The 22,542-nt window shown below is 43.6% G+C and overlaps 1 protein-coding gene and 1 long non-coding RNA gene across 3 annotated transcripts in view; both read right to left on the reverse strand.

Moving 5' to 3' along the window:
• The window catches only part of LOC307217224, a 294,245-nt gene that overhangs the window by 268,782 nt on the left and 2,921 nt on the right, over positions 1–22,542 (reverse strand). The window lies entirely within an intron of this gene.
• The window catches only part of ZBBX (zinc finger B-box domain containing), a 51,119-nt gene that overhangs the window by 22,923 nt on the left and 5,654 nt on the right, over positions 1–22,542 (reverse strand). For both annotated transcript variants that reach the window (XM_079977810.1, XM_079977811.1), the window contains exons 2-10: positions 21,778–21,900; positions 21,315–21,428; positions 12,279–12,369; positions 11,347–11,395; positions 8,313–8,428; positions 6,632–6,727; positions 2,808–2,987; positions 695–875; positions 145–265 (exon numbers count right to left, since the gene is read on the reverse strand). In XM_079977810.1, coding sequence (XP_079833936.1) covers positions 145–265; positions 695–875; positions 2,808–2,987; positions 6,632–6,727; positions 8,313–8,428; positions 11,347–11,395; positions 12,279–12,369; positions 21,315–21,428; positions 21,778–21,845 — 1,016 coding nt within the window. In that variant the 5' untranslated portion in view covers positions 21,846–21,900. The remainder of the gene's footprint in view (positions 1–144; positions 266–694; positions 876–2,807; positions 2,988–6,631; positions 6,728–8,312; positions 8,429–11,346; positions 11,396–12,278; positions 12,370–21,314; positions 21,429–21,777; positions 21,901–22,542) is intronic.

Here is a 22,542-nt window from a genome sequence, read left to right on the forward strand (position 1 = left end):
TCCCAATAACCATTCTAAATCAGCAACTCCTTTCCCTATGAAGGAGTATTTTCCAATATTACTGCCTGAATACTTTGATTACACTGTTTTAGAATAAGCAATTAGATTAAAGTCCCTTGTGTATTGCAGCAATCCAGCGAATACCTTCTATGCTTCTTAATCAATAATCTTTCCATATACTTCAAGCCATCTTCCTTGAATTCAATTTCAATAGCTTTCTTCGCAACTGGAGGGCTTGTCTGCACTTGACAGGAACCAGTATTTTCTATAACAATATAGAGAAAACTATCAGCTACCATTCAAACATATTAGGACATCACTCACATTAATTTGCCAACAGTAGCTCTACAGCTCTGGCAGAACCAATGGGATTAACAATACTAAGAAAATAATTCAGAATCGATAACATTTAATAGCATAAAATGCAACTCGTATTAGTGCAGCCCTTGCACAATGCACAAGAATTGCAAGCCAAATGTGTAGGCTAAGCCCCACAAGTAATCATGGCAGTGAGGTGTCCCTTATATGAGTTCATGCCCAGGAATTTATTTAAATATTTCCCCACTTTCTGGACAACCACTGTCATCATTCACAAGTCAAATACCGACCTATCCTTGTGTCACGTGGAATACTTAGAATGTAAGCTAGATCAGCTTTCTTTTCCAAATATTATGTAGCAATTATTAATCCTTACCTGGTCCAACCTGACAGGAACGTTCCTCCTTAGATTTCTGACAGTGATTTCTACTTCTCCACTGATTCAGAGCTTCCTGAAAAGACTTTGCAGATTCTTCTTCGTCAAACACACCATGCAGTAAAGACCCGCCACTCTGGCTCTCAGGCCTATCCTCCACAGAAGGTTCTGTAGACGCTTCCTGAATTAATTTCGAGAATTAATCTGGGTTAACCAAAATTCACCCATTTCTGATACATCCCAGTATGTCAGTTGGTCACAAACCTGTTTGATACCAAACGCTTGGAATATATAAAACTTCCTGAATATAAGGAAATCAGGTATTTAGAATAGAGTAACGTGGAGTAAGGGACGCAGGTGGCACTATGAGTTAAACCACAGAGCCTAGGACTTGCGGATCAGAAGGTTGACAGTTCGAATCCCTGCGACGGGGTGAGCTCCCGTTACTCAGTCCCTGCTCCTGCCAACCTAGCAGTTCGTGTGGAGATTCAGAACTTACAAGGTTAAGATGTTCTGAGTGACGTCTCACATTCTGACGTCAGGTTTGGAAGAAGGGAGGAGTTTTATTCATTGTCTTCTTTGTTCTTCGGAGGAGAAGGCAGCCATGAATGCTAGCAGCCCAGGAGAATCTGAGAAATGTTGAGCTGTAAATATTCTGCTGTAATAAAGGCTAATAAATAAGCACACAAATGCCTAGTGTGTTTGCAAGGATCTGAAGCAACAGTTTTTTCCGCTGTGTTTTACTCTGCAAGGCGTGACGGAGCGAAGCAGATCGGCGCAGCTGAGAGGGAAACGTGCCGGACCGCTATAAACTGCACCTAATTGGGGTCGTAAACCAATTAGTCACGCTTAATTATTCAACAGTTCGAAAGCACATCAAAGTGCAAATAGATAAATAGGTACCGCTCCGGCGGGAAGGTAAACGGTGTTTCCGTGCGCTGCTCTGGTTCGCCAGAAGCGGCTTAGTCATGCTGGCCACATGACCCAGAAGCTGTACGCCAGCTCCCTCGGCCAGTAAAGCGAGATGAGCACCACAACCCCAGAGTCAGCCACGACTGGACCTAATGGTCAGGGGTCCCTTTACCTTTAACGTGGAGTAAGCCTGGTATGTAAGCTTCAAAACGGACCAACTTATCACTAATGCAATTCAAGACCGCATTAGGAAATCTCTATATATGACCACAATGGCCCTAATCCAGTACAGTTATGCATACTCAAATCCAGCGGAATACTTGGAAACAGAGGGGAAATGGACTTTTCTTACTGGGTTAACTGCTGTTGCTTCTGGAAGGCACTATGCAATATTAGGAATGCTGCCTCCAAGAGTCACTAGATTTTTTTTCTGGTGGAAGAGCTGCCCCATGCCATCCAGACCGACTGGCAGCTACAGAATATTCCCACCCATCCACCACCTTAATTTTAAGAAAAACTATGGAAAGAATTAGCAGCCAAAAAAAACACAGAACACTGCCCCAGGAGGTGTGACGTGCAATATAAGGCAAAGAATCAACCAAAGTGTTTGGGGGTTCCCTTGACTTGGAACAAAATCTCAGTCCCCGCATCTAGTTAAAAGGGATAGGACAGAGCAAGATGAAAAACAAAAGACTCTTGAAAAGAGAGAGAAAAAAATCAAAGTGCTGGTTAGGGAGGGGGGGGGACCAGACCCTGACCCAAGCATAAACTTTCAGCTCTGAAGGTACAGCCATTCTGGGAAAGCAGGGATGGTGGCTCCTCCTCTAGAAAAAAGGTTATAGTAACTCTCGCTCTCAGCGAAGTATAGTGTACAATGGCTGCTAGAACCGTCAAGTGAAATATAAGTATACAGCCATACCTCTTCAAAAAAATAACATTCTAACTAATGGACCAATTCAAGAGGTCAAAAATCCTCCCCTTATTCTCCCCCAAGAAGAGAGAATCCTAAGATTTCCAGAATCAATTCCTGGAACTGAAAATGCCCAGAAAATTAACCACACCCTCAATAAACGGTTCCTTTGACTGGCTGGCATCCATACCATAACAATTAAAAGGCCAGCTTTTTGCTGTGATTCTGAAAGAGAAATTTCCGTAGAATTTAAAACACACAACACTTCAAATGGTAAATTTCCTGAATTACCTCAATATTGTAGGCTGGCATTTTTGGTAAAGGTGAAGGAATGTCTGAAGTATTCACTAATATATCATTAACTTCCTTCTTCAGTTCATTATTTATGAAGCCATTAGATTCCTCAGGATTTATTGTCCTCAGGAACTGCTGAGCAGCCTCCAATTTCCTTACGGGTATACGTGCTTTTGCCTACAGAAAAAAAATAAGTCATATGTTGAATTCAAAACAAAAAGAGATATTTTGCATAACCAACAAGAGGAGACTACAGGTATGCTGCCTGGATCTTCTATTGCAGTACACAAAATAGCAGATCAGGTGTGTGAAATCTTTGGCTATCTAAATGTACCCAAACGCCCATCATCCCTGATCAATGGCCATGTTTGCTAGGGCTGAAAGGAGCATCAGCTCAGCAACATCTAGACGGCCAAAGGTTCCCCAACTCCTGTAACTAGGCATTTCTCTTGCACTTGGAGGCTTCTATTCTGGATTTCCAAAAAAAAAAAAAATCCCCGTTCCCACACATTGCTTCAAGAGTGAGCCGAGTGGAGAAGGATCAGAAGTAGACAATCGAAGAGGCAACTGTCCACACATTGATGAAATGCTTTGGAACATAATCTAGGCTATCACTCGACGAAAAGCAAGAGAGAAATAGTAAGACTAGGGATTTATCATTTAGCAATAGTTTGTGTAGAAGCAGAAATTACCAGCAGAAGCATGTAATGGCAGAAAATAGTATTGAAACAGCAGTCAGAGAATGCACAGGCTGGTTCACATATAACATGTCCAGTTCTCCAAACAATGGTTTGGAAGACTGAGAACATAGCATTTTATGTGCTCCTTCCTCCCTTCATGCGCTCAGACTCACATTTGCTACTTCCTGGTTCTGTTGCAACTGAACTGGCAAACTATCTTTGCACTTGCTCTCTCCCAAACAGGACTAGAAACCAGCTTCCATGTGCAATTCCTGGTCCTAATTTGGAGGACAAACCCAAGTCATAGATGGCCAGTGCGAATGTAATGGAAAAGTTCAGCTTGACTGATTTTTCTTTTTAACTGACTTTTGGGAGTGTTTAAGGAATGGGTAGGCAAACTAAAGCCCGGGGGCCGGATCCGGCCCAATCATGGCCTAGAAGTGGGAACCAGGCAAGAAGGCCTTCTCGGTAGTGGCACCTGCCCTGTGGAACGCCCTCCCACCAGATGTCAAAGAGAAAAACAACTACCAGACTTTTAGAAGGCATCTGAAGGCAGACCTCTTTAGGGAAGCTTTTAATGTTTGCCAGACTATTGTATTTTAATATTTTGTTGGAAGCTGCCCAGAGTGGCTAGGGAAACCCAGTCAGATGGGCGGGGTATAAATAATAAATTATTATTATTATTATTATTATTATTATTATTATTATTATTACCTTCTAAATCTGGCCCATGGACGGTCTGGGAATCAGCGTGTTCTTACATGAGTAGAATGTGTCCTTTTATTTAAAATGCATCTCTGGTTTATTTGTGGGGCATAGGAATTCGTTCATATATTTTTTTCAAAATATAGTCCGGCCCCCCACAAGGTTTGAGGAACAGTGGACCGGCCCCATGCTGAAAAAGTCTGTTGTCTCCTGGATTAAGGGAAGGAGGGATTATACAAGCCCATGGCACATATAGCAACTCCGCTACCAGGAGACTGTACAATCAGAAAAATCACGTGTGATTCAGTCCAATGACACAAACAGGATAAAAAAGGCAAATATTCAATGAAGTTGTTTCATGTGTGCGTGTGAATCTATCCACAAAAATGGTTTGCGGCTACTTAAAAAAACAAAAAACTGGATAATATCCAAGTCAATTCTACAGGTAACAGGGTGTTGTGTTGCATATCCATGTGGCAGATGATGCACTGGAGCCACTAATCATTCCTCTTCCAAGCTTTGGAGAGCAGTACTCCAAGCAGATGCTCCAACAGAAGCAACAGCCCCAGTAACACACAGTGTAAATTCTTTCTCTCTTCTGTAGGAATTAGTGAATACTCTTTTATGTTATGAAGAGGCAGTCTAATTGCTTTGCTTTGCGTTGCCTGTTATGTTCAGAATCTGACTTTCTCTACTCTGCTGACTTTTAGATTCTCTCTCTCTCTTATACATCTGTCCGCATTCTTTTCTACATGCACAGAGGCACCCTTAGCTATTCTTTGGGAGTAGCAGAGTAGCAAATGCTTTGAGAATTTGTTTTTGGCAATAAATAACAGAAAGGCAAGTAAACTACAAGTGTCACTTCAAGGCCATGCAAGTGTCCCTCACGCTCATTCAGATAATTGTTGTTATTATAATTATTATTACTATTATTATTTTAAAAGGAAACATCAGGCTGCATTAAAGGGTGGCAAACTTCACTCTGAAATAAGGCAAAGGAGGAAAAATCAGTTACAAATATTTCATGGAAGGGTGAGGAACTGCATCCTAAAGTCTCCAATCAGATCACAAAGCAAGGCTACATATGGCAAGAGAAAAGTTGATGGAAAAAATGTTATTAATTCTCCTTTATTTCCCCGCAAAGGACAAAGCTTATACTCTCTCCAGCCACCTCCCCATTTTTCATTTTCCCTTTTAGAGGCCCTGTCCCCTCCCTGTGTACACCTTTGAGGACATCAACTTCTCCCTTTTCTATTTACCGACCTTTTAATGTTGCCAATTCTTTCCCCCTTTATACAATTACATGCCCCAGAATTTCTGCACCAGAACTGTGGCAATGCCATGTATTTGGAAACCGATTGCATTTTGTAGTGCTGAATGCACTAAATCTTCAAACGCTATGCCTTTGGTCACTGGGGGATAACTTACAGCAGGTTAACCTCTATTATGGAGCCTTATTTCAGGTCCCTCTTCTCCACCGGGTGACAAGCCAATTTCCTATACTATTTGCTAAGGTTCAGACGACAAGCTCTCAACTCCACCTTTCAGAGACAGTCTCTGCTACAGTTGATGACCGTATTGTGATGTATACAGTTTCACTCAACAGCGCATCATAAGCGTTGTTAAGCCACATTCCTGGATGGCTTTGAGTCATGCTTGGTGGAACAATGGCATGAGACACTGTGGCAATGAAGGGTGAAACAAGAGCCCCCCTGGATCAGACCAAAGGCCCATCCAGTGTAGCATATTCCTCCTCATAGCTGCTAGCCAGATACCTCCAGGAACCCCAAAAGTAGGGTCTGGACGGAAATCCCTTTCCCACTGTTGCACCCCAGCATACTGTGCATTCACATGCGCTTCCCCAACATTTCGCACACATACTGCTTTCTCTGCAGAGAGGAAAATGCTTCTGTTTTAGGAGCATTCACCTCTCTACAAAGACTCAAAGGGCCTCCCTCTGAGATTCAGCTAGTCCTCAGAAAGCTTCTCTGAAGGCCTGCTGATTTGCGGTTACAGCCAGTTCGACAATCACCTGACAAGTGTCAATCACCTCCTTTAAAAACCTAATTATGGTCACACATTTCCAGTCTTGTCTTCTGAGTTTTCAGTTGGTTTGTAATTGTTTCTATATAAACAGTTGTTTCTATATAACCAATTTGTCTAAGAATAAATGCAGAAAAAATGACCTCAGCACAGCAAAAAGGTACGACAACTAAAGATGCTCCTGGAATTGCAAGCATAAATAAATAAATTGAATGAATGAATAAAAAAGCAGAAAAAAATAAATGCAGAAAAGGATCCCAACAAAAGGATTTCTACATGGGACAACTAAAGGAGCTCCTGGAATTGTGATAATAATAATGGCGATGAGATGTGTGCCTCCTTCGAGAGGATTATTGTACAATCGTAACATAAAAACTTTTGAAAGCAACATACCTGCAAAGAAGTTGTTCTGTGGAGCTTAAGTGCCCCCTTCTGGTGCACTCTGGCAAAGCAGCTAGGACAGTAATCTTCTCCACACTCTAAGCACACCTTGAAAAAAAGAAAATGAAGGCATAAACATGAACTAGCAGCAAAGCTCTCTACATGTCTATCTGAAGAAAGCCCCACTGAGTTCCATGAGACCTAAGTCCCAGGGAAGTGTGCATATAAGATTGTAGCCTAAGGTTAATAACACAGCTTTCACTGTCTCATCACAGCTCACGATGGGAAGCTAAAAACTGAAGGCAGAAAGTGACAAGTGTGAAGTGGGATTTCAAGTTTGCAACTGGTGTTCAGTCAGGCTGTCACTTTAATTAAAACGTCACCCCAATTAGGTACAACTCTATCTCACCTAAACAAATTATTGTGCTATTGTCTGCATCTATCTGGGGGAAGCTTACATTTTAAACAGACCGAACTTGGGATTAAACGTTTTCTCCGTTGATTTATTATAAACATTATCTTAAGGGCCTTTCTAGGCATTTTATAGCACATGCACTTCTTGCGTCTTTTGCTGCATGGAAGCCAGATAATTTAGAAAGTCCTGAATAATTTGGGACTTGCTTTCCGGAGTGCCTCTCTCCCTACTGTCTGAGCATTGCAGGACTCAGTTGTGGAGCCCTTCTCGATGGTGTAGCACTCTTAGTTAGTAGCCCCCTTCCAGTGGAATCGCCTTTGTCAGATCCCGCGTTGAAATCAGAGGGGGCAGGTTAGCCATGACTAAGCCAAGTATCATGGATCTGAATGAAAGTTCAAGTTTTAAGCTATCTTGGGGGTGGGGCTTGATGGAGAGTCAAAGCCAGCACTGCTCCCTTAGCCCTGCCAACTTGGGAGTTGGGCATCCCTGTTCTATAGATTCCACAACTATGTGATCTATTAAAGATGGGTTGAGCAAGGAAGAAGGCAACTGTATGGGATCTATATGCAAAATCTATTATATTAGCAGGCCCCACTATGGTATTAAGGAAGCAAGACAGGAAACAGATATGAACAAAGTTTAGTATGAATTACTGGGGGGATGGGGCAGAGAGGGAGATTGTAGAATAATGTCTGAATCGTCTGAACAATATAGGACAGGTATTTTAACCTCCTGTTTATGAAGGGGTTAGTCTGAAATGCAAACAGTGATAGTGTTTTATTCTTTTAAAAAAACATGAAATGTGCAAATCATTTTACAAACGAAGCATAGTACGCAGAGCAGTAACTTCAGCAAAAGTTTCTTGTGTCATATTTTTGGCCCAATTTGCCAATCTGCTCAATCACCAACATGCTCAATTTCAGATTCAGGTAGGTAACTGTGTTGATCTGACGCAGTGGAAATAAAAATAAAAAAGATCTGAAGAAGTGTGTGTGCACACGAAAGCTTATACCAGAACAAACTTAGTTGGTCTATAAGGTGCTACTGGGCAATTTATTTATTTATTTATTTATTTATTTATTTATTTATTTTTATGCTCAATTTCAGATAGTGTAAAACAATATTTTAAGAAAGTCCAATACAGGGGTACTTACTAGCCTTCATAGGCATTAAACAAAACCCCATCACGGAGAAATATTTTAAAAATATTTTAAAAATATTTCAAGAGTGCACTGAACTAACAAGTGCGGTTATTCTTCCTTTCTTTCACCTACTTACCAAGAGCGCAGTCTTTGTCTCACACTGCCCACATGCCTTTCCCTTCACTTTGGGCTTTTCAGGGGCTGCATCTTTTGCTACTTTACTTGCAAGCGGCTGCTTAGCTGGCTCTGGAGCTGCAAAATGTAGTAGAGCATTGTTGCTGTTGTTGCTTTAAGCCATAAACTGTACAGAGCGTGGATTAAAACGAGGCACCGATGGGGAATGCTCTGGATGAGAGGTGGAAGCATCTGGACAAACCACAGTGCACATGTGGACTCAGAGAATTAAAACCCACAGGCTTATAGGATACTGTTAGATGACTAGATAAAAATGAAGTAACAAGGCAAGAGCTTGTTTGTGTTCAGATAAAAACATCCCAGGCAAAGACTTCAGGCTACAATTTTATTACTTAACTGCAACTCATTTTAACAATAATGGCTTGTGTGGTAAGAGAGACCCTTAGATCTGCTCTCCTGACTCAGGTGTCACTAAAGCTTCCCTGGAGGTTGGGGCCATGCAGCAAAATGGCTGCCCCATTGCATCCATGCAGCCCTAACCACTGATGCCCTGCCCCCACGCAATCCAGGTGTGCTTGCCTTATTTATAAAAATATTTATTGATCACTACTCATAAAAAGTATCAGAGTGGTTTACAGCAGTATACAGTCGTACATTGGATCCCAAATGCCTTGCGAGTCAAACGTTTTGGCTCCCGAACGCTGCAAACCCGGAAGTGAGTATTCCAGTTTGTGAATGTTCTTTGGAACCCAAACATCTGACGCAGCTTCCAATTGGCTGCAGGAGCTTCCCGCAGCCAATCAGAAGCCGCGCCTTGATTTCCAAATGTTTTGGAAGTCAAACGGACTACCGCAATGGATTCCATTTGACTTCTGAGGTACCACTGTTTATGTAAAACCAAACAGCCATATAAACATTTTAAGTTCGAAAACCAACAAACTATTGTTGAAAGATGTATGCGCAACTGCCTGCATGAGCCTGACAGAACAGAATTTTTTTCTGTGAATGTTTAAAAGTCAAAACAGAAGGTGTCGGTTGAACCTCTATTGGCAAGAGTATTCCACAAAACCGAGCCTTTGAAACTAAAGGCTTGGTTTTCTTGTTGCCGTCAAACGAGCCTCGTGAACTCAGGGAATGACAAACAACACTGACTAAAGCTCTAGCAATGCTGATGCCAGGAAGGCAGCTATATGGCTGCAAGTGTGTTATAGTTATAACAAAACTTCAAAATAGTCTGAGGCACTGAAAGTTCTAAAGATATCTGATGTACCTCAATTTATAAACAGATTTTTCAGCGTATTCCTTATGGCTTATGCAACTTGTTAGGTTTATTTGGGCAGTAGGTCAATGGGCCGATTTTCAAAACTGGAGGAGGATACATCTCCTGCATTCCAGTGTCTCGTGTTAATCCTTAAAACTGAATTCCACAGGTACTGACCCAAAGTTCCCCCAAAGCTCAATTTATGTATTTATTTATTTCAATGGGTAGCCACTTTTCAAATGTAAGTATTTTGCCTAGGTGGCATAGTCTGTCTAACCATTAGCCGAAGTTTTCAATGTAACTTGATTACAAGGTATAATGAAAACCCTGGGGAAAGATCATAGCTCAGTAGTAAGGTACCTGTTTTTCATGCAAAGTGTCACAGGTCTCAGTTAGGGCTGAAAAAGACTCCTGCCCTAAACCCAGGAGAGTCATTTTGGACTCACAGCTGTCCATGGAGGTGCAGGTCAATTCTGTGTCAAACTCCATTTGATATGCAGGCTAAGACTCTACCTACCCACAGTTCTAGTTACAGGTAGGTAACCGTGTTGGTCTGCCATAGTCGAAACAAAATACAGTGGTGCCCCGCAAGACGAACGCCTCGCAAGATGGAAAACCCGCTAGACGAAAGGGTTTTCCGTTTTGGAGGCGCTTCGCAAAACGCATTTCCCTATGGGCTTGCTTTGCAAGACGAAAATGTCTTGCGAGTTCCTGAGGGGTTTCCCCCCCCCCCCTTTTCCTAAGCCCTAAGCCGCTTATCAGCTGATCCGCTGATAAGCCGCTTATCAGCTGATCCGCTAAAAGCCGCTAAACCGCTAATAGCGCTAATCCGCTAAGCTGTCAATGGGCTTGCTTCGCAAGACGAAAAAACCGCTATACGAAGAGCCTCACGGAACGGATTAATTTCGTCTTGCGAGGCACCACTGTAAAAAAAATCATTCCAGTAGCACCTTAGAGACCAACTAAGTTTGTTATTGGTATGAGCTTTCATGTGCATCTAAGGTGCTACTGGAAGGAATTTTTTTATTTTGTTTTACCTACCCACGGACTGTCTCGCCAAAGTAGTGCACGCTCTGGTTATCTCCCGCTTTGACTACTGCAATGCGCTCTATGTGGGGCGACCTTTGAAGGTGACCCGGAAACTACAACTAATCCAGAATGCGGCAGCGAGACTGGTGCCTGGGGGTGGCCGCCGAGACCATATAACACCAGTCTTGAAAGACCTACGTTGGCTCTCAGTATGTTTCCAAACACAATTCAAAGTGTTGGTGCTGACCTTTAAAGCCCTAAACGACTTCAGCACAGTATACTGGAAGGAGCGTCTCCACCCCCATCGTCCAGCCCAGACACTGAAGTCCAGCTCTGAAGGCCTTCTGGTAGTTTCCTCACTGCGAGAAGTGAGGTTACAGGGAAACAGTAGTGGCACCCACCCTGTGGAACACCCTCCCATCAGATGTCAAGGAAATAAACAACTATCTGACTTTTAGAAGACATCTAAAGGTAGCCTTGTTTAGGGAAGCTTTTAATGGCTGATGTTTTATCATTTCATTATTATTATTATCATTAATTCTGTTGGGAGCCGCTCAGAGTGACTGGGGAAACCCAGCCAGATGGGCAGGGTTTAAGTAATAAATTATCATTATTATTATAGAGCCAGACAGTGTTGCCACACAGTGTTGACTATACTGAGCTAAATGGACCACTTGGTCTGACTTGGTACAAGGCAGTTATCTATATTCCTATAACAGTTTTTCTAACACTAGCATCCTTTTACCTGAAATTTGTTCTTTGAGTATTCTTAGTTTTATCTTGCCTGATGAAACCTAGTTAAAATAAAAAGCAAAGAGTTATGTTAGACATGATTTAAAATCTGGGCTGATTTTAATGTCATTTTTGGTAATACTGACTGTTTTCTATTCATCTCATGTTAGCATGCATGTGGAATATAGTTGTCCAAGCAGTCAGACTTATTTCCACATCATGCAACAGACAGTTTTGAAGCATTTTACAATGCGGCCCAGAAAATCAGAATCTGGATGCACAACCGTGCTCAGAAGATTGCTTCTCTGAAAGGTTGATTCACATTCAGTGCTGGTTGATTAAAAAAAAAATACTACCCAAAATGGTTTTTTTTAAAAAAAAAAAAAAACCCTCAAAAGTTGCCATATGAATCAGCCTAGGAGGGCTGGAAAATACTATCAAGTACATCAATAACTGCAAATACAGTGTCTTATTCCCCCCACTGCTAGCCTTGCATATGTAACAACTTTGAAAACCTTTTTTTTCTCATCGTGCAATTGCAGCAGCAGCTGGTGGACAGAAAAACACTGGCAGAACAGCAAGAAAGAAAGAAAAATAAAATGAACAATGAAAACATATCCAGGAACAAGAAAGCATAACATGGAATAAAGGCATAATAATTCTGAAGTGTTTCGCATTGGTGAAAATAACTTCAATCTGTTGCAACCCTGAAATTCAACGAAGCTACAAGCTAATGGGTCATTTTTAGGTGGTTTCTGCAATATTCAAAGCAAACTTCTTCATAGGAGAGGGGAAAAACATCACCCTTCTCCATTTCCTTTAAAGGTGGTACAACAGAGATGGGGAAAACAGTTCAATTAATGGCTTTGCAGAGTTAGCAACCTTTTGAACAAAGCCCTAAGTTACAATAAGCCTACCTATTTGGAATTCTAGTGAGAGACTTACCTTTCCAACATTCTCTTTGTTCTGCAACAACAGTTGGGGCTGCATGCCCAAGCCAGCTTGGCCTGATTTCCAGCGATATCCACTTGCTCGTCTATAAAAGTTCCAAAACTGCATTTGTACATGCTTTCAGATTAAGAAGAGAATTTTTTAATGCTCTCCTATCCCCCCACCCTGCCAACACCAAAAGTAAACTTCTAAAAACAGGGAAACAGAAGTATTGGGGGAGGGGGTGGTTTCCTAGATTCTTTACCTTTGGAATAGAAATCTGACAAACACCAGCTGTAATGTGTTTTTGGCACAACTGAGGCCTTCGTGGCCCATTAGTATGGCCTGCTGCTGCATTCATTATTGTTATTACTGCTCATGTATTAATTAAAATGAGTGTGTCTGTCTTAGCTGGCTGCTATGCTATTTTTGAATAATAGGCAATGGGTTATAATAAAATAAAAAGCATCAATAAAAAAGAAGACCTATTCCGGCATTCTTTGTTCACATAATGAAAATCACAAGAGGGAGAGTGGAGTGCAATTCATATTATTATACTATGCAGGGTGTCTCCACAACTGGAATGCAGAATCTCAGGCCTAAGGGGCTGAATGAAGCCCTCCAGGCCTCCCTAGCTGTGACGAAATCCTAATTGGCACCGGCTAGCTAATTGCTTTATGGCCCCAATTAGCCCCAGTATAATGCGGTCCGGCACACTTCTTAGTGCTCAGCTGCGCAGACCTTCTGCTCTCCGGTTTCGCCTTGCAGAGTAAAAACACAGCGGATCAAAACTGTTGCAGTCTGCTTCAGATCCAGACAAACACACCAAGCACCTGTTTGTCCAAATTCATCAGTTCTTTATTGCAGCAAATATTTACAGCTCAGCATTTCTCAGATTCTCCTGGACTGCTAGCATTCATGGCGTCCGTCTCTCTCAGAGACCAAGAGAGAACAACAAGTAGAGCTCCTCCCTCCTTCCACACGTCAGAATGGGAGGCACAACTCAGAACAAATTTAACCCAGTAAGTTCTGAATCCCAACACCCCCTCTTGCCGAGTATTCTGACAAGACCAGTGGATGTACCTTTGCAGACCTCTGTGAGATCAATCCCTTCCCCAATGCCTTGCGCCCTCTCCTGGCGTTCCTGTCAGGCATCTGTGGAACATCCTTACAACTCTCAGATTCGCACTGTGCGAAACTTACCCACGCACCTGTGGCCTGATACCTCTCAGGTGGAATTCCCTTCGTTGTGCGACTGGACCGTCTGGGCACAAACTCAGGCACTTCCTCTGACTCACTGTGGTCAGCAGGTGTGTCCTCTGCATCCTGGGATTCCCCCTCTGACTTAACACGTCTTCGAACCCTTTGCATTACCCTCACAGGAGAACTAGGCTCACTCTTGGGCTCTCTTTTTACAACTTGCGGAGATGCCCCATCCTGCTCCTGACTTTGGTCAGTGAGCTGATCGTCATCAGCAGACTCAGCCCCTGGCTCTCCTTCCTCCTCATCAGAACCTTCCTGCTCTGAATCGGAAAGACATTCTGAAAGAATATCGCGTCTGGCAGGGGTCTTTGACTTTTCCTCCTGCTTACAGAACTCAGCGTGTTTACTAATCAGCAGCTTACTCTGATCACCTGACGGGTACGCAAACCTCCATGCACGAGCCGTTGGCTCATACCCACAGAAGATCATTTTCTGGAACTTGGGTTCACCTGGCCCTCGCAAAGCTTCAGGCACTGGCACCGAGGCCGTTAATCCGAACGCACGGAGGAAATGAACCTGCGGTTTCCTCCCGTGAAGCATGAAAAACGGTGTGTCTCCTACCACTGAATTGTAGGACCGATTCCAGGTGAAGCTCACATATTTAACTGCCTCCATCCAAAACCTTGAAGGTAACCCAGAATCTGACAGCATCACCTGTGCAGCCTTAACCAGAGCCTCACTTCTTAGCTCTGCCACCCCCCTCTGTTGAGGAGAAGTCACTGTGTGACTTATCCCTTTCTTGTGAAAAAACTTCTGCAAAGCAGACCCAGTAAACTGTGAACCTCTGTCACTAGCAATTTCCTGCACCTTCGTGGAGAACCTTAGTTCCACCTCCTCAATCCAACGTCTAATCAGCTGTGCTGCATCTTCCTTGGATTTGAGACCATGTGTCCAGGTGTTCTGCGAAAAATCATCCTGCAGCGTCAGCAGAAACCTGGCCCCTCCCAAACTTGGCTCCTTCATGGGACCCAACAGATCTATGTGCACAAGATCAAAAGGTTTTGTGGTTACCCTCTCCACCCTGGGGTAACTGCACCCTCTTACCTTTGCCTGTCTGCAAGCCTGACAATCTAGGACTCTTGCACATTCTTCAATTCTACAGCCTTTGCAAACCTCAGGTAGCACCTGTAGTTCTTCAAGACAAGCATGTGCTGTCTTCTTATGCCACGCACAAGAACATGAAACATGAGTGGGAACTGTAGCACGCAGGGCTTGTGCTTTCTCAACCTTCCCCTCACCCTCCAGAGACGTTTTAAGAATGAAGAGATCATTCTGCCCCTTTGCAACTCTGACCAGTTGCTTCCCTCCTTTGGAGATTGTACAAACATCGTGTTCAAAGCAAACCTTAAACCCCTTTCTCAACAAATAAGGCACAGATAAAATACAGTGTTGCACTCCCGGCACAATGCAAACTTCCATCTGCTCCTGCAAAACAGAAAAAAATGCATTTGCAATGTTAGTCACATTTTTCTTTTCCCCATTTGCAAACTGAACAGTTTTCCCAGCCGGAATTGCCTTGCAATTCCACATCTCTACTGCAGGGGTCTCTGGGATCAGGTTGCAGTTAGCTGCTGAGTCGATTACAAAGCGAAAGTCAGTGTGTCTCTCAGAGCTGTTCTCAAACAACGCCATACTGGCAACAAACGTCTCGCTGCCCCCCCTCTTTGGGCTTCTGCAGCAGTTCTCTCTGGTTGTCTTGGCAACCAACTCCCCCTTGCTCAGGACCTTGGCAGCTTCCGTAGAAGTAGCCTCCTCCGTTGCCTTGGAGACCGGCCTGGCCTCTGCGTTCCCACGCGACTCTTTAGGCCTTATCTTCACTTTGTCCACGTGGCCGACCTTGAAGCGTCTAGCTCTCCGCCGCTTTCCAGCCTTTGGCTGACGATCACCAGTGGAAAAACACTGCCCAGGGCTCCTTTCAGCTGGCCTGGCCCCCCTTCTTCCGGAAGAGCACTCTGTGCCAGCCCTGCCCTCGCTGAAACTGCGTTTCACTTCAGCACTCACAGTGGAAAACTTTTGAAACTTGCCTTTGGAATTCTCAGCCCCCCCGACTTTCACCTCAGGGACTGGGGCTACAGCCATCTCCAGGCTCTCCATGACTTCTCCAGGGCCCTGGCCTCCTGCTGAAGTTTCACACAAACTTCTCAGCACCTCCCAGGCAGCCCTTGCTGACTTTACGCCCTCCAAACTGGGCAAAAGTGATGCATGTACGCATGCTTTTAGCATAGCAAGCTCTCTTTGCATTCTCTGCTGGCTATCTTCAGGCAACACAGCCTCAAAGCCTGTAATGTCTGTCCCTTCAGGACCTGAATTCAGGGGTAATGGCTCTTTCTGGCTTACATCCCAAAGCCCAGTAACCAGAAACCAACCCCTTACTCTTCTGGACCAGGTTGCCCAACTTCTTAAAGTGAGCTTTTCAAGCGGAACGTCCTCAAGGACCTGGCTGTCTGCCATTCTCTCCTCTTCCCCGGGGCCCCAGCTGTACTCACGTATCACCAGTCAGCCCTCCGGCACCCGATTCTTCAGCTGCTTTCTCAGCTCTCTGCCTCTCAGCATCAGGCAAAACACAGAACGCAGACCTCCGCTTCGGTAGCGTCTTCCCAGCTGAGCAAGCGGACTTCAAAGCAGACTTCAAAGCTCACCGGCAGACTCTCAGCAACAGTTTTATTAGCGCTAATTAGGTCCCCCATAACCTGTGATGAAATCCTAATTGGCACCGGCTAGCTAATTGCTTTATGGCCCCAATTAGCCCCAGTATAATGCGGTCCGGCACACTTCTTAGTGCTCAGCTGCGCAGACCTTCTGCTCTCCGGTTTCGCCTTGCAGAGTAAAAACACAGCGGATCAAAACTGTTGCAGTCTGCTTCAGATCCAGACAAACACACCAAGCACCTGTTTGTCCAAATTCATCAGTTCTTTATTGCAGCAAATATTTACAGCTCAGCATTTCTCAGATTCTCCTGGACTGCTAGCATTCATGGCGTCCGTCTCTCTCAGAGACCAAGAGAGAACAACAAGTAGAGCTCCTCCCTCCTTCCACACGTCAGAATGGGAGGCACAACTCAGAACAAATTTAACCCAGTAAGTTCTGAATCCCAACACTAGCTGCCCTCTAGGTCTCTCCCCATGCCATACCTCACCCTGGTCCTGCTTCCATGACACCCCTGAAGTGCTTTTCCTTTACCAGAATGTGCCATTGAACTGCAATAATCCTCGTGCTTGCCTGGAGGGAGGTGTGTAAAAATACAGCTGTCCATAACTCAAACGAAGTCCATTGTACAAAGGTAAGGCTCACATCTGTTGTCCCGTCCACTTTCCCCTCTCACCGCTGGGATGCAGCCCCAGGAAAGGAAGGTGGGCCAGTTTTACTCTACATCAGGCTTCCTCAAACTTGGCCCTCCAGTTGTTTTGAGACTACGATTCCCATCATCCTTGACCACTGGTCATGCTAGCTAGAGCTCATGGGAGCTAGATTGGTGACTGGGGGTAGCCGCGGAGACCACATAACACCTACATTGACTCCCAGTACGTTTCCGAGCACAATTCAAAGTGCTGGTGTTGACCTTTATGTTGGTTTCTATTTCCCTCACTGAGCAGCAACTGCAGTCACAGGACATTGTTTTGCATTCCACAGTCAGAGTTACTGTTGGGTTCCCACAGGAATGGGAGACTGGATGTGACGTTCACTGGTTTCCTGTTTTTCACTGTTCTCTTGGTGTTCTTTGTTTCCGAGAGGAGTTGCTTCTCTGCTCTCACAGAGGCAAGATGCATGTTTGTATTCTCTCAGCATAGAGTGTAAATATGTATGTAGCACATACTTCTTATCCTTCTGCTGTGTGACGACGCTCTGCTTGGGCTCAAGATATGACGAGCCTGTATCAGCTTCAGCTTCAGATGGGCCGAAGCTGGTCAAAATCTCACACTTTAAAGCCCTAAACAGCCTCGGTCCAGTATACCTGAAGGAGCGTCTCCACCCCCATCGTTCTGCTTGGACGCTGAGGTCCAGCGCCGGGGCCTTCTGGTGGTTCCCTCATTGCGAGAAGCAAAGCTACAGGGAACAAGGCAGAGGGCCTTCTTGGTAGTGGCACCCGCCCTGTGGAACGCCCTCCCATCAGATATCAAAGCGATAAACACCTACCTGACATTCAGAAGACATCAGGGAAGTTTTTAATGTGAGACATTTTAGTGTATTTTTGGTCTCTGTGGAAGCCGCCCAGAGTGGCTGGGGAAACCCAGCCAGATGGGCAGGGTACAAATAATAAATTGTTGTTGTTGTTGTTGTTGTTGTTGTTGTTGTAGGCCAAAAACATCTGGAGGGCCAAGGTTGAGGAAGCCTGCTCTACATGCATAGGAGGCTTTAAGTCTTCACCCTCTGGGCAGGAAACAGTGATGCACCTAAGCGATCAGGACTTGCAAGGTGACCCCACTTCCCCTCATGTGACTTTCATCATGCCTGACAGGGCAAAGGATGTTACCCTATCCTCCCAATACTGGCATGAAGGGACTGGGAGCGAATTCATCCATTTGCAGCCATGCCGAGGCCTCGGCTTCTCCTCACAATTAAAGCAGCACCAACCATTGGTTCAATGAAGGTTTTTCTGTTTAAGGAAGGGCTGGAGAGGGAGGTGGGCCTGCTGCTTCATCAAAGGATGTCAGATAATTAAAAAAAAAACAGAAAAGGAAGAGCAAATTGTTGCAGCTCACATGTTCATCTGTGGTCAGCCACAGAAATCAGCCAAGCAAATGCAATCTGTGTCCATTCACACTGTTGTTTTTAAGAACACAAATAATACATAATTGATCACTGCTTTTAGATTATTGTGATTTCTTTTTTTTTTTTACTTTGAAATGAATGTAAAGTTACATAAGTTATGCAAATAGTTATGTATGTTGTGTAATTTACATTAAATAGCGGGCAGCATCCTCTCCACCCCCACCCCCCACCACCCCCCAAAAAAAATCTGCAGTGGGTTGAAGGAGCCTTCCTTGCAGATGTTAGGAGTCCAAAGGAGAATAAAATCTAAAAGTCCCACTGAGCAAGCAGATTTCTACTGCCAAGTTGGTTGACCGTCAGCGGATGTCACTAGTGTCTTTGAACCAGACAGAAGCATCAAACTAGATGCATTGATCTACCCAGTGCTTTTCTTCTGGGGGTACGCATACCCCTAAACATTTTGTGAATCTAAGTTTGGCCTCATTGAGGGGCAGTATTTCAATATGAGAAGGAAAATGAGAGTACTGTACAGTGGTACCTCAGGTTAAGAACTTAATTCGTTCTGGAGGTCACGCCACACGATTTCTGTTCTCATCCTGAAGCGAAGTTCTTAACCCGAGGTACAGTGGTGCCCCGCAAGACGAATGCCTCGCAAGATGAAAAACTCGTTAGACGAAAGGGTTTTCCGTTTTTCGAGGCGCTTCGCAAGACGAATTTCTCTATCGGCTTGCTTCGCAAGACGAAAACGTCTTGCGAGTCTTGCGATTTTTTTCGCTCCCCCCTTTTTTTAAGCCGCTAATAGCCGCTTAGCCGCTTTGCCGCTAATAGCCGCTAATCCGCTAATAGCGCTAATCCGCTAAGGCGCTAATAGGGTTGCTTCGCAAGACGAAAAAACCGCAAGACGAAGAGACTCGCAGAACGGATTCTTTTCGTCTTGCGAGGCACCACTGTACTATTTCTGGGTTAGCAGAGTCTGTAACCTGAAGGGGTGTAACCTGAAGCGGCTTTAACCCGAGGTACCACTAAACACTTTAAAAAAAAAATAGGGGGAAAAAGCACTGGGTATAGCTAAGAATGTATGAAGGCATTCTTTTCTGTTCTGCCCTGTACTCATCACATGCAGTACTTTTTCTGTTCTATTGCAGTTCCATCAAAAATACATTATCTGTCTTGCTGTACACTGTGGCAAAACTACGTTGGCATTATGTTAGTTCACCCCATTCATTTCAATGCAGAAAAAAATGTAATGCAAAAGGGGAAGGAATGCATTCAGAATGGATTGGTCTCCGTTCTGAAGATGGGACAACTAAATGAACACCAGCCATTTCTGTTCCTGAATTTTGTTAGAATTATCTGATATTCCTAGATGTAGCATGGTGACTATGACTATAAGGTTGAGTAAGGTATGAATCAAGAAGACCTTGGGTTCAAGCCTTTGATATTAGTAAACTAGGTGGCTTTATGCATTACGGAAGCCTTTCTCCCCCAGCTAGTCATGATTTCCTGACCATGTTCCCTCACATCCACTGCAAATTACAGGATTCTTAAACCTAGCATTTCCCAACTTTCAATACACTGTCAACATACAGTGGTACTTCGGAATGCAAACGGGATCCGTTCCGGAGCCCCGTTCGCATCCTGAACAGAACGTAAGACACGATTGCGGGTTGCGTTTTGCCACTTCCGCGCATGACCATTTTGAGCGTCTGCGCATGCGTGAGCGGCGAAACCCGGAAGTGCTCAACCTGAAGCACATTCAACCCGAGGTATGACTGTACTGGGGAAAATCCCATTTAGAGAATATTAGTTGCTTCCAGTTCCAGTACTATTTTGCTCCTTTGCAAATGATCAGCAAAACAAATTATTATGAACTAAAAAATGAAGTGCCATTGCTTTTAAAAAATGAGCTTCTCCTAGCTAGAATCCAGCATTAAATGTTCTGAGAAAGGATGCAGAAATTAATGATTATGATCCAAGGCAATTAGCAACACTTAACACTTAAACAGAACCATATATCTTGTTAAGCGCAGCAGAACACTAATGACTGCACCCTTGCAAAGCTCTTCTGAGAGAGGAAAGTTAGCATTATTATTCACATTACCGAGAAAAAGAAACAGATACAGAGAGGTTAATAAAAGTGGCTCTCGGAATTGAAGAGAAGAGTTACAGATATTCAGCGTTGTGCTTTGTCTGCAGAACATTTTGACTTCCTAAATGGATTCTATCAAATACAGAACAATTACAACTTCCTTGTGTTTTTTTGTAAATGCATGCATATGCACTTAAAACTCATATAGAGCTGAGATTCTATTAAAAGATAATGACCGTTTCATGAACAATGAAGCACCCTGAAAGAATACCAAACAGAGTTCATTGGGTGAGAGCGGGGATTGAAATTGAATTCTGGTATCAAAATCCCAACAGCAGCAAAAGACAAAGGCTGCAATTCTACAAAGCAATGTGCCAGCACAGGGCAGAAGCAGATACATAGTTGGGGGTTATCTTGATGCTTCTACATCTGCTGCTGGCACAGATGAATAGGCAAGCCATTTTCAGTTTAAAATCCACTTTGCCCCTACGGCCAGATGAGGAACAATTGGAAGTTTTCACTTAGACTTCTTCCAGCTGAGCATAGAGCACCCCTGGGGAGTGAACATAAGTGTCAGGGGGAAACCATGCCACAAGCTATTGGTTGTTGTTGTTTTTTTTTTTAAAAAGGAAAAGCACAAAAGCAATGTGAAATCTTACAGCTGTTATCCAACTGAAAATGGGGAGGTTGGCAATTTTAATTGGCTGCTGTTTGTTTCATCGATCTTATCTACCTGCTCTATTTTATTAAAGTTATGTTGTTATGTATTTTAAGATGGTGATATCTTTTCCTGTGTAGATTTCTTGCACTGAAAGACACTTCGGGTGCAAACAGCAGAAAGGTGGAGTTTGAAATTAAATAATAATTAAAGAAAGAACTCTTGAGGAATACAACTCAACCCAGTCCCCAAAAGTGGGGGGTCGGGGTCGGGGGAGCAGGGGTTCACTAGAATCATCACTCTTAATTTCAAATCATTAAATTTCACCTACTCTCTCTCTTGTTTTTCTCTGCTCATGTTTGATTGTAGCTGCTGAAGTGTCTTCTCCATCTCTTTATTTTCAAGTTCCAGCTGAACCTTCTCCAACTGCAGCTCTCGTATACTTCTGAAGAGAGATTTAAGTTCAAACACCAAATTCAGATTTTCCTCCTCCCATATACAATATAATATGATCAGCATGGTTCAGAAACAAGCAATTTTAAACCCATTTACTTGGAAGCAAATCCCATATGTTTCAACAGAAGTAACTCCCAAGCAAATTATTTTATGACAGTAGCCATAGGCTGCAATCCTATACACACATAACTAGGTGTGTAGAAACAACAACAACACCATTGAACTCATCATGCAGGTGATTGCTCTGTTCATAGTTATGAATAGCTTGCTTTCATGGTGCACATAAAAAGCCAATAGATTATCGAAGCACACGAGACAGTTACAGGAAATGAACTTACTTTGCTTTCAGTTTTACAGAGACTCCAGTTTTTGAACCAGGGAGAATCACAAAGTCATTGACGCTCATGATTGCCAATTGTCAAACAGTTACAGCAATACAACAAGTTGTACAGACTTGATATCTGCTCAGAAATGAAAAAACAAATAAATAAAGTCAATATCCATAACCTGTTACCAATTCCAACTATATTTTTAAAAAGGGAAATAGGAAAGCCAATCACTCATTTTGGCACACGAAGAACAGAGTGCCCTATAGCAACTATGATGAAGCAACATGCTAAAATCGTCTTTACTTGGGTGTAGATCCCAATGAATTCAGTAGTGCTTTCTCCCAAACAAGCATTCAGGGAATTGCAGGCACAGGCTAGTTCAATGTGTGTTTACCCATAAGAAAGCCCCACTAAGCCTGTGCATATGACAAACTGGACAAAGCTGGATTATGCCACACATGCTAAATCGTTTTAAAATAAAATTTTAAAAAATATAATTTTTGTTAAGGTACTGTTCTAATGCTTTTTTGCTGCAGCAGATGCAATACAGCTACTGTTACAGAATTTTTTGGGGGTGCTTACTATATGAGAAAAGGGACGTGGGTGGCGCAAGGGACACGGGTGGTGCTGTGGTCTAAACCACTGAGCCTAGGGCTTGCCAATCAGAAGTCATGCTAGCCACATGACCCGGAAGCTGTCTGCAGACAAACTCTGGCTCCCTCGGCCTATAGAGCAAGATGAGCACCACAACCCCAGAGTTGTCTGCGACTGGAC

The sequence above is a fragment of the Podarcis cretensis genome (genome assembly GCF_951804945.1).
Source record: "Podarcis cretensis genome assembly, chromosome: 5".
Classification (NCBI taxonomy): Eukaryota; Metazoa; Chordata; class Lepidosauria; order Squamata; family Lacertidae; genus Podarcis; species Podarcis cretensis.